General features: G+C 46.2%; 2 protein-coding genes across 2 annotated transcripts in view; one reads left to right on the top strand and one right to left on the bottom strand.

Moving 5' to 3' along the window:
- Positions 1-12516, top strand: part of Taf9 (TBP-associated factor 9) — a 100247-nt gene that overhangs the window by 7367 nt on the left and 80364 nt on the right. The window lies entirely within an intron of this gene.
- The window catches only part of LOC122416595 (uncharacterized), a 68532-nt gene that overhangs the window by 28501 nt on the left and 27515 nt on the right, over positions 1-12516 (bottom strand). The window contains exon 3 of the mRNA XM_043429661.1: positions 10409-10677. Within this exon, the coding sequence (XP_043285596.1) occupies positions 10409-10677 (269 nt within the window). The remainder of the gene's footprint in view (positions 1-10408; positions 10678-12516) is intronic.

The following is a 12516-nucleotide window of genomic DNA, read 5'->3' as shown; positions in this document are numbered from 1 at the left end:
TGATCGGTGTAATTCTCAGTCAAGTTTTTCCTCCCCGGTTTTTCGTCTCCTCTGCTCCATTTCTTCTCGCATTTCCACACCCTCGTCGAGGATCCTACACCGTCGACGTTTCTCTCACGCTCCCTCGCAACTTTCCCATTTATCGGTCGATCGTACTTATTAATTGAGCCACGACCTGAGACTCGACCCAATTCTGTACCAGTTTCTCGTGAGAATCAATGGTCGTTTCGATCGCCCCTTCCCTGCTTCATTCTGTTTCTAGTTCATCAACTTATTTGTCATCCTCTTTTCATTCATAATAAAATGGAGAGTTTAAATAACCAGGAAAATGGAATCCGCGTGAAAAAATCTCAAAGTTATCACTCGAACAGCGAGCTGCCAGCTTTTTTGTTCAATAAACTCTTCCGCATCGACTTTGAATTGCGCGTCTGAAAAAATCCCTCTATTTTCTTTTAGCCAATAAGATGGGCCAACACAAAATTTAACATTGACATTTAAGTATTAAATTTTGGTAGATTGGATCATATTTGAACGGAAAAAAATTATATGGCATGAAAAAGTTTGCTTTTTTATGATACGATATTTTTGAAAAGCAGTGATTTCAATTTTTATTATTTTATAATAAAACAATATTTTGATTCATTTTAACGATCAAAGTAGCTTACAAAATAGTGGAAAATGATTTCTCTGCTTGTGCAAAACACCTGATTGTTGCTGCATGAATGTAAAAATTCTTATGAAAACATGAAAATGAGTGTTGTCAGTTTAACCATCGCAGAAGCATATTTTACATGAGGTAAATGTATTTTTTCTTTGTTTTTGTGCATAATTAACCAGAAAATCATTAAATGAACTTTGCAACAAGGAACAAAATTTGTTTCTGTAGTGTCGTGTAATCCTTTCATAAACGTCGTTTACAAATGTTTAGCCTGAAAGACTCCATCGAATTATTACAAACTTCTTAATTATACTCGGTTAACGCAGCTGCGAGGACCTTTTTCGAGGTCATTTGGGCCAGTTTTTTTCTTCGCGTCCCACAATCTCAGGTCGTAACGTTATACGAGGAGTCTTGACGATGTCTCAACCCTATTTACGTACACGAACAAGATTCTACGTTGCAAGAGTCGGGGGCACGTTCTCGTTCGGTGTGCCCTATCAGAGGCCTCTATCTTCAGGATTTCCGTGGCTCCTGTGGGAGACGTCGAGTATGTGCTTTCATGCGCACGAATACTTGACGTCAATACACAAACGTATGTCTATATGGATTCGTCTATACGAGAAAAGATAAGGGAAACGAGGTTGATGATGAAACGAGAGAGACGGAGAGAGAGACGGAGAGGCAAGAGGAGACGAAAAAATCGTTACTCGTGAGGTATATCTGTCTATATTCGCACATAAATATAATAGGCAACTTCTCGAGTTTCTGCTGATAGAGATCGAGTGTCACAGCGGTATAAATATTAGAAACGAACAACCGTTTTCTATCCTTTTCTCGTGATCCACAAAAGTACTGAGTCGCTCGTGTTTAGCTTCGTTTTTTCTCTTCGAAATGAAACTGACATCGGCGGCGTTTACCGCAAAAAACGAAGCAATAACAACGTTGGCTGGGGACTGGATCAATAGTCCTAGAAAAATAGTAAAATTTCTGTTTCACTGGTTGAAAAATATATTTTTTTGACACTCTCGAAGGAGCCTTTGGAAGACGAAAATTTAACAAAGGGAAAAATAATGGTCCGATGATCGATCGCATCTCGGCGCGAGGCTCTCTCGTGGTTGAACGGGGTTTGGGGGGCAATAAGGGTCGGAGGGGCTCGCAAAGTGGAGGAAGAGATTCTGTGGTTTCGGTTGAATAGATTTTTTAGTGTTTGTGCGAGTGCTGAGTGCAGTCGGAGCGATGCTTCCACTGCCCTGGACACCGTTTGCACATCTCTGCAGGTCTTTGCTCTTCTTTTTCTCTATCCTGGCTTTCCTCAGCGTCTTTTCTTTTTTCTCCTCCTCTTCTCTCTCTCTCTCTCTCTCTCTTTCTCCTCCTTTCGTGCGATCAGCCTCGCCTCCTCTTTCTCATCCTCGTTTCCTTCCTTTTTTCTTCATTCTCGCTGCGCTCTCGCGTATACACGAGCCGAGAGCGACGCCGCGATCTGCTCTTTCGTTCTCTACCCCCTTCAGGGTGACCGACCTCTCTCGCGCGCCCGAAGCTTCCCTCGTCCACGGCTCCTCTCGGACGTTACTCGAGAACCGGACCGTGAGCTCGAGACTCCAGCCTCTCGATTCTTCCAGCACTTATTCTACGCCGCGCGTAATCCTCGCTACACGAGTTAAGAAACTTCTCTAAACTCAACCGCGATTTGGAAAAGGAATTAACGAACATCAATTCCGGATCATTTTCTCATCCGCGTATATCCACGAATCTTTAAATATTTTCAACGATATTTCCGGACTCGAATAATCAAACGCACGTTCAATAAATCGTTCTGGGTTCAAGCTCAAAATCATTTGTCGTATACGACGATAAGAAAACTCTCAAAAATCCCAATTTTTGAGTCCTTTTCCCCGACGGGCGGGCCGGCCTTTCGATCAAGCATCCTCGTCTGTTGCCAAAGGAATTTTCAAGTGATTGTTAACGTATACGAATCAGCCGAAAAATAGGCCCGAAGAGAGAGGAATGAAGAAGCGAAAGAAAAAAAGTTTCTGAGAAAACCGATGGATGATCGAAGCGCTGCGTGATAAATTCAGGCCGAAGCTAAAATTCACCGATGTCTTCATCGTTGGAGCGAGAGCTTGAAGAACGATGCACTCTCCCTGGTTGATGTACTCGCGGGTACGTAACCCTCGGATGCATTCACCTTGTATCGACTGGAACGTGGTGAGCGTGTCGGTGCACCGCGGCACACGCACACGGACGTACACCAAACCGTGGCGTCTGGTGCGCGCGACGAGAGCTCGAGGAAGAGAGTGCGATCGGCGAAAGCGAGAAGACGAAGCATGCCCGAGAGATCCGGTTGGGATATAATATCGTATCGTATTAACCCTAGTCGCGCGGTTTACTGAACTCTTCGTCACTCGATCCATTAATCGCGAGAGCGTCTCACTTATTTCTCAACCTTCCAACATGAAACGAAACAAAAAGCCGATAAAAAGCCTGCTCAGGAGCTGCGACAAGAGAAAACGAAACTCAACGAAGGATCTCGCGAAAGATCGATCAAAATTTCATCAGCCGAAGCCTCAACCGGAGAAAATTCTCGTTTTTCCTTCGTTCTCAACGATGCGAACGTCCTGTGACGATTTTTCAATATTTCAGCAAACAGTCTCTCGCTTCTGCGGAAGGATAAAATATGAAAAAAATGTTGGAAAATAACTTAAAAAAAAAAACAGGATTCAGAACGAGAACTCCATGCGATTAGCGATCGCGTTTTTTAGTCGAGCCTGAGAAAGGTGCGAGCCCGCTCTGAATCCGTTTCCGACTGTGTTCGTCTTTCAGGAAATTTCTCCTGCATCGAGGCGACTACGCACGAGAGTAGACTAGAGAAAGCGTGCCTGCCTCGTGCGCGGAGCGCAAAAAACCGATAACACGAAGAAGCTTTATACATTTGTGACGAGACAGCTAGAGAGAAAGAGATTTGCAAGTGAGAGGAAGACGCGAAGCTGGGAAAGGAAAGTGTGAAGAGAAGAAATGAAATCATACTCGCGATTTGACGTTGGGTCACGTACACGCACATGTATTTTGAGCTTTCCTACAAACATGCGCGCTTATATACCTACGTAGCCATAAATATATAAATATAAATACAAATATTTATATGCAAAGCCGCGAGAGAGGCACGAGCCTCGGAGGGTTGAGGACGAACCGCGAACGAGACGTGCTACATATCGAAGCATGTCGCGGAGTATGAAGAGGGAGGAAGAGCAAGAGAGAGAGAGAGAAAGAGGGGCGAGGTGACACCGACGACTCGACTTACGTAGGCAGACAGAGAGAAAGAGGAATGAATCGGACCACCGTCTAGCCACTGTCTGGGCTTGCCTCGAATAATATAAACATATGTACAGATATATTCGTATATTTATATGTGTGTTTGTGTAAACCTATAACGAGGATTGCGGTAAGCGGATGAGTCATTAGAGAGGGAGAAAGGGAAGGCGCGAGACCCAGCAGCGGCTTACGAGTCTTCGGGCGATAAGACAATATTGCATCCGCGTACAAACGTACTGGCTACGTTCCCCGCTCGTTTCTTCATTCGTACGGCACCGGGGAACGAATTAAAGTGTGTGAGTGGATCGATGGATTTAGGCCGGAGATGATTTTTATCGGATTCTTTGATCCCTCGGCGATCTTTACTTCAGATTGGTATTTTCGAGAAGTTTTTTCAATTTTCTGCATGCTTTTGAGGCTTGGGAAAGAGCGACGGCGGTTTTTTAAATCCCCCCCCCCCCCCCCCCCCCCCCCCCCGCGGGATCATCGTGATGCTGCTGGGAAAGAGCGAACGAGAGTGCTGAACAGATTTTTATTCCGAGCGGTAAGATTCTAACGATGATAAAGAGGCTCTCGAGTGACTCACGAAAAGAAGAGAGCGGAGAACAGAGTGCGAATTTCCTCGCCGTGATAATCCTCCTATATACGATCGCCGTGCCACGTCGCGTGTGTCGCCGGGATCGGAAAATTTTCCAGGCAATGTTTAGCCTCCGTGCGCATCGCCGCTGCGCGTACGCTGGGCGCTGGAAAATGGAAAAATGGTACTCACCATCCTTCAGACTGCGTTGCGATTTTTCAGGAAATTGCGTAATCGTCTAGACTAGACGACACACTATTTAATCGGTCTTATCACGCGCGCTCGCGACCAAGGCTGACTCATCGGCTGATCCCTCTCGCTCTTTCTTTTCTTTATCTCGTACGAAGGCGGGATAAGAGTGCTGAATAATTATTCGCATGTGAGGCTGCAATGAGCGCCCGAAAGAGAGTCGCCGAGCAGCGCACGGAGCCCGCGTCAGCGATCTTTTCCGATTCAAAATCATTCTGCAACCCGAAGAACCGCTTCGGATCGATCGCGCGATGATACTCCGAATTCGAAGAAACGGGAAATTCTATTCCGCATTTTTCCGAAGATCGGCGGGCCTGGATCTCCACGATTCTTCGAGGCTCGTTTTTCTATCCCGTAGGATTTCGGGCCAAGTTGAAATCGCTTGACCATTTTCTTACTCCGGACGTCTGCGAATCCGCGTAGATAATCGATCGATGGTAGCAAAGTGATAAAAGTATGATCGATCGATCAGTGCACGAGAAAGTCTCCAGCGAGGCAGTTGCTTTTCTCCCGACGATTTTTCCCGCTTAAAAATAAGCCGTCGAGTCTTCTTCCCGAACGCATCGCGACTCGGCCTTTTTCTTCCATTATTTATGCACTCGCTTTGAAAACCACTCCGGCCAATTTGTATGGAAGGGAGAAAGCGAGAGTGAGAGATGATGGAACGAGAAAGGCGATAAAAGTGAATGAAATAAAAAGGAGCGCGGACCCACGAGTGTCTTTTTGCTGGAGGGCTGCGAATTGGATTGCAGGGGTAAGAACTCGATCGGGCGAGAGTGAATGAGTTTCGTGATTTCGCGCGGGGAGGGTAGAAATGCCGGAGTGCATAAACATCAAGTACACAATGAGTGTAACAGATTGTCGTCACTTTGTAGAGAAAAAAAAACTACGAGAGAGAGAAAGAAAGTCGTCAGGATGCCGAATGGTGGCTCGGGGAAGGAGGTCGAGGTTGAAACCCGTTACACAAGGGCTATCAGTCGTTTCGGGTCGCGACCTCGTCCCGGACTAGGTCGAGGCTGTTGGGCTTCTGTCGTGCGGGTCTATAAACCCCCTCAAAACGTTCGCTCCCATTAAAAGACTCACCTACGTCGTATCGAGAGGAAAAGTGCTGCGACTGTGTTGGCGAAGTTGACGGAGGATTCGATAAAAGGGATCGACGGCTGTGGGAATGAGAACTCGGAAGCTCCGTTATTTTATTTGTTTGTATGATTCTTTCGAAGAGCTCGAATCGCCAAGATTCGAGATTCGCGAATCGCGATCGGAATCCCGAAAAAATTCACTTTCTGCTTTGTCGTTTCTTCGTGTAAATCCAAAAAAAATGCTGTAACAATAATCGAATGTAAGTTCTACATCTTAATGTTGCCACGAAAATGTTGTTTTTTTGCGGAGTTTTTGCGCGAGAGCACACGCTAGTTGAATATACTTTGTTTAGCCTCCGTCTCGTTGGCTTTACGCCTGTTGGCTGCTCGATGACGAGGCAGAGCAAGCGAGGGGGGAGGAAAATTTTTCTAAGATTACGAGGGGTCGTCGGGGCTTACGATCGTCGAGACGGACTTACACGTGTCTCGTGATAGTGTCGAGAGACCTTGCGCTCTACATATCATCGTGTTCTAGGACCCCTCTTTATTCTTGCGCCGAATCGTATCGCGTTACTGGCGTGACATCAGGGGTGATCGGAATCGCTCGGCGAGCGAGTGCGCTTTCGTCGTTCAAATCGGTCAAATCCTCAGCGATTCATGCACGATTGACTCATTATAATTTATATTAAAAAAAGATGCGAAAAGATTGAATCGAAATGATCGGAATGCGGGGGACAATTTCTCGTTTCGATCTTCACTTCGTCGGAGTTTATTGAAGTCGCAACGGAAGGTCAAGAGTGTGAAGAAAGATTTGATAAACGAGGGATTTGGCAACGCGATGAGAGATTGAACAATGCGCTTTGTGAATATAATTCGAGCCGGAATAAGCAACAATGTTGATGATGCACGCGCTATAAGAAAGTGTCGCGACTGAATATGACAACCGCGCGCGCGTCGTTGCGTTTCCCCGACCGCGCGATTTGCATCGATGATAGTTTCTCCTCGGCAATCCGCCTCGTGCGCTGCTTTTTCTTGATAAAATAATTGAAGCGAAAAATAGATACGCGGTCTAGACATCGTCTGATAATAATGAAACGAGGAAAAACTTGTTCTCGATCTCGATGTTTCTTTTATCAGAGTCGCGAGACGCGACGCGTCCTTGCGGTGATGAAACTAATAAGTGGACTCTCGACACTCTCCCGCGTTATTAATGCCGATGAATGCATGGACGTTTGATCGCATAACTTTGAATCTTTATTCCCGTGAATTTCACGCTTTCGGACTTGGGTCCGCGCGGCGGGAGAGTGTGCGAAACAATGTTTCGGTTAAATAATCATTTTTCCAAAGGCAATCTCTGCGCATGCTCCGATTTCTTATCGGAGTGCCAATAAAACTTGAAAAATCAATCGTCCGGGGACGAGAATGATTTTAAATCTCCCGGCGATTAGAAACACCGAAAAAATATCGATCAGGGTCGAGAAAAGATAGCAAAGTTCCTCGGCCTCGTTTCGAGCGCTAATTGCAAAAGTAACAGCGTCGCTCGTTGGATTTATCGCGGAGGGAATTTCATAAGAAGTTTAACGAACAGGCCTAACGACACACGTAATCGCGGAGTGATGCAACGAAATATTCTATAAATAAACGCCGCTTTTTCCTTTTTATCGCTCCTTCGTCCGTGCGGACACGTGCACAACCCGTTGAAATGACTCGCGGTCAATGGGTACGCGTCTATATAATCGTTTTTTCCACATTCGTTCGCACGGGACGCATGACTCGCGCGACGCCTCAGCTGACCTCGCGTCGCGACGTCTTCCGTCTCCCCCTCATATTTTTTAAACTCCTTTGTTTGCACACTCATAGACACACGCATCCGCGTATGTTCAAGCTCGCGTTGCCAAAATGACTTCGTAGCATGCCCAAATTCTGATAAAAGGAGAATTAAATCCTGAGGAACTCGTGGAAATTGGAGCGTCCGCGCAGGATTCAACCACGCTAGGGTTCGTTTTTTATGCACGAAAAAGAGAAAATGATGGGCTGTTTCGGGAGTAAATTTTAGCCGGAGGTTAAAAGTGACGAATCATCGAAAATTTGGCTCGCTATGTACACGGAGGAATCTAGAAAAAGAAAGAAACTTTCAACCCGGAATGAAAATCCTGCACAAAAGTGTGCTCACGCGATTGTGGGATGGGGCGCGATAAACTCTCGGCAAAAGGCTTGATTCGGCGGAACATATAGAGGCGAGCGACACACGCCGGTTTTTGTGGGCTTAATACGTGAAAAATGAAAAATAAACGAAGGAGCGTAAGTCGATGGTATTCAGTTACGTGCCCTATCTCCGGGTACCGTAATTTTTCGCACAAGGCATATATCCACGTGCTATATCCACTTTAAGGCCGACCCAGACAGCGCCCTCGTTCCCTCCTCCCCAAAAACGAGCCTACACGCGTACTAGAATTTCTGTATACGTATATTTACAGGGCAAAAAGTGGATGAAGGGCGCACGTAAGCCCACGAGAGAGAGGGAGCGAGAGAGATAATAAAAAAGCGTATTAAAAAAACTCGTTCGCCCTCGCTCTCTAAAAGCCACGAGGACTTCGCTCGCGCCCTTTCCCTGCTCCGCTCGTCATGGCCGAATCGGGCGAAGGGTAAAATTTCAGCAGCGCGTGGCTCGCCTCGGGCGCGGTTTTATTACCATCCGGAATCTACGCACGTTTTCAACGACCGAGAGACAACGACGGGGGACTCTTGCTCGAAGATACGGAAAAAACGTGTCTTTCTCCTGGCTGAAAGGGCGTGCGCGGAGAAAAAAAAACGAAGAGAACACAGCCGCGAGTTATTGAGGGACTCTCGGTTCTTCTTCATTTATGAATTCTCATCGCTCCACCCTTCCGAGTGAGCTTTCACGAAAATTTACTCAAAATCAGCCCCCACTGAAAATCTGATCCGGATAATGGCGTTTTCGAGGTGGAGAGCAACGCATCACTGTTTTCGTCGACTTTCCACCTGCTGCTTCGGGGAGTCGAACATTTTTCAAAATCAGGTCACTCCGGAGTTCGACGAACTCGTAGCTTCCCGTGCTCTGGATTTTTCCTTTCAGAACCGTCATTTTCTTTCTCATTCTCTTTCAAGTTCTCATCGAACAATTTGAGGGTTTTACAATAAAATTAATGGCCCCATCGCCGAGCTGCTTCGCACGAAGCTCCGACACGATCGCACCCGCTGAATATTCATTCGGAAAACAATAAGCGAAGAAATGATTCAAGAACGAACTACTCGAAGCCGACGATCTAGAAGATTCGAAGATCCGACTAATCGAACGAGCCTTTTTTCAGAGTTTCAACGGCGCAATATTCAATGCCACAACGTTCCGAGCCAATAAGCACATCGAATGGAAAATCGTTCGTAACGTGAATTATACGTGCCGGTTCGTCTCGTTCCAGCATTTATTTGCGTGTGCTTTGTTTACGATTTCCCTCCCGCGGTTCTTTCCGCTCGCTCCTCTCCTGCCTGCTCGTCTATGCTTCTCTCGGCCGTGCGCCGACAGCTTGCAGACTCCAGACGCGAGAGGGGCAGCGGAGGCACCGCGAGAATCAGATACATTTATAGTGGAGTTAGGTATGTCCCGAGTGACGTCACGCCTCGTGAGATGCGCCACACGAGAGACCGCGCTTCTTCGTCTCGATGCGAACACACGACCACGTGCTCCTCCTTCCCAATGGCGTAGCAACACGGGCGAAAAATTTTTTGAATAATTGGGAAAAATCGTCTCCGGGGAGCTGAGCTAATCGGAGACTTTGATCGATGTTTCGCTTATTCAAAATTGCGATTGTTTTCGTCCGGGGATCAATCACCTTCGCGAAAACAGCTGCTTCGAGTCTTTATTTGTAATTAATTGACAGCTCATCGAAAGTATTTTTTTTCTATCATTTATATGAAAAAATCAGGGGATTGGCTGATCGATCCAAAATTTTGGCTCGTTTCAACGTTTGGGAAAATGTTGCTGCTTGAAATTGATCGCGATAAAACTGGAATAAGATTGGGTAATTTTGGTTTTTTTTTACGAGATTGTGTAATTTCTCTTCCACAAATAATGTTCTCGACGCGATGTTCCTGTTTTTTATTATCTTTCCTGCTCGTTTTTATTTACCGCGCGTCGAATTAAACGGAGGCGCCAATGCACCGTACTTGGACCGGATCCAAAAGCAATAAATTTCGAATTAGGTCATTGCTTCGTTCTGCACTTAGGTCCGAATATTTGCGAATGTTATCAGACGCCGGCGCGTGTTAGTTAATCTCGATTAATCGTATCCCTGCGTTCGATGCAAGGAGGATCCGATTCGCGGGAATGTCTTGCCGCAGACGTGAGATTTTCGTTCGACTTTGCACACGCCTCGAGTGTTTTCGCACTTCGGTAGTGCAGCCGAGCCCGAATACTTCGCCCCGTCGAAGAGCAACGAAGTTTCCCTACATTTTTTCTTCCCAAACGTGCCACGAGAAAAGCCTCGAAAAAATTGCTGATAAAAAGAGAAAACTCACCGGCGTGTCAGAGTAATTCTGATGTTCCTGCAGCAACAAGCGACGCTGTAGGGACGCCGGCGTTTCTTCGCTATGATGGTGGTGGTGATGGTGATGACGTCGATGATGATGCCTGTGATGATCCCGCAGTATCGGGGCTGGTCCACCAATCGTGTGGGTCAACGGACGACGGTGATGATGCAGATGATGCGAAACGGTTGCCAGTACACCGACTAACGCACCGACCAACAGAACGAGCACCACTGACACTATGTAACCGCTCCCGCTCACTGTCAACACCAGAACAAGATATGCACCAAGTGCCTTTAGAAATTATTTTGCTATATAGTCAAAAATATACGACAGACACATTTGAACCTGCGCGCGTACGTGCATTACGCTGCACTCGTGTGTCCCTCTGTCTGTGTCTAAATGACTGTGCACTAGGAGTACGCGGGAGGGGGCAAAAATGTGCTGAGTCGTTAATAGCGATTAGTCGTTCCTTCATTTTTTCTCTTTGACGCGATATGTCACACGTGCGAAGGTATGATTGGCGCTGGGGAAGAAGGAATTTCGAGGTGTTCGATAAGGAAATTTGCGTTGATATTCGGAGCGATTAAATGTGCATGAAATAATGGAATAAAACTTGTTTGGTTAACGGGCGCTCCTGGCTCGAAATGAAGTTCGCGCGCTCGATTTTTTAAAATGAAGGATCAACGCACTTCTTCTGGATACGGGGATAGTGCATGGAAACGATGAAAATTGCAGTTTGACGAAGGAGTCGCGTGACGGAATAATTGAACGGATCTCCGCTCAATTCCTTTGTCCGCGAATAACAATAAACGTTTATAAACGAATGGGACTGGAGCGTGACGAAGTTCGGGAATTAAAGGTTCAAGGAATCGAAACGTAAAAATATTCTATATTTATTCGGGATAAAGAAGAGAGGAAAAAAGAGGCGAAAAGCGGTGGGGTCGGTGCATGCACTCGCATTTGCGATGCACGCAGCGATCTCGGGATTGGTGAGACACAGGATGAGACACGGCCATAAAACCTTATCAACGTTCATCATCGCCGGTCCAACGGATCGGGCCGCTCGTTAAACGCTCTTCGAGTACGCGTCGACCATATAGAACCCTCTTGCGGGCGTCGCGGCGCGCCAAGACGCGAGAGAGAAAGAGACAGAGACAAGAGGAGGAATAAAGCGACGAGCGCACAAACAAAAAGGGTTAAATAAAAGGAGGGAGAAACAAAAAATAATGAAAAGACGAACAAAAGTGAGAGATAAGGAAAGAAAGAGAGAGAGAGAGAGAGAGAGAGAGAGAGAGAGCTGGAGAGTCGAATAAACGAACAAGAGAGAAAAAAGGAAGAAACGACGATGCCATACAGCCGTTTCTACTTGGCACTGCGAAGAGGGTGGATGTCGCATACGACTTTTAGAAACGCATTGACCTGACAACGCGAAGAAGGATTCGAGCCTGCGATTTCCATTCGCTAACACGCGCATTTTTCCCCTCGTATTTTTTTCTTTTATCGCGTGCTTTTATTTCGCGAGAATTCTGCGAGAATTTGTACACGCGAGTTCGATATTTGTGATGACAATTAGGAAGTCTACGGTCGTCGGTTTCGTCGTTTTTGCCTGAGATTTCCGATCGATCTCAGCTTTTGCTTTTTTTCATTTTCTTATTCTTCTTTTTTATTTTTCGGTTGTCGTTAATTAGGGTGCTTGAACTTGTCTCTCGACGCTTCTATTCCGCTCGCAATTGAACCGCTCCCGCGTCGTTTGCATCTTTGTAAACGTGTGCCCAATTATCTTTAATGAGATAAGGATTAAACGACAATAATAATGAAGGCTACACTGCGATAAGACGAGAACGCGTGTGTTCTCGTAAATCTGCTCGTTCCGCAATGCCTGCGAGAACCCGGGCGCAGCAGCTCTTCATTCTCCCCGCGTCTCGTTCAAGTGCGTCGCGCGCCATTTTTCTTTTTTCCTTTCGCTTCCTTTTTCAATTTATTATTGCCGAGAGTTTATCAACGAAATATTATCGTTCGGAGACGAGACGGTGTACAAGCAACAAGGAAATAAAAATATATACGCGATCGAGAGAGAGAGAGAGAGAGAGAGAGAG

This window comes from Venturia canescens, chromosome 9, assembly GCF_019457755.1.
Source record: "Venturia canescens isolate UGA chromosome 9, ASM1945775v1, whole genome shotgun sequence".
Taxonomy (NCBI): Eukaryota; Metazoa; Arthropoda; class Insecta; order Hymenoptera; family Ichneumonidae; genus Venturia; species Venturia canescens.
The sequence above is the reverse complement of the archived record's forward strand: the minus strand, read 5'-3'. Positions and strand labels throughout refer to the sequence as shown.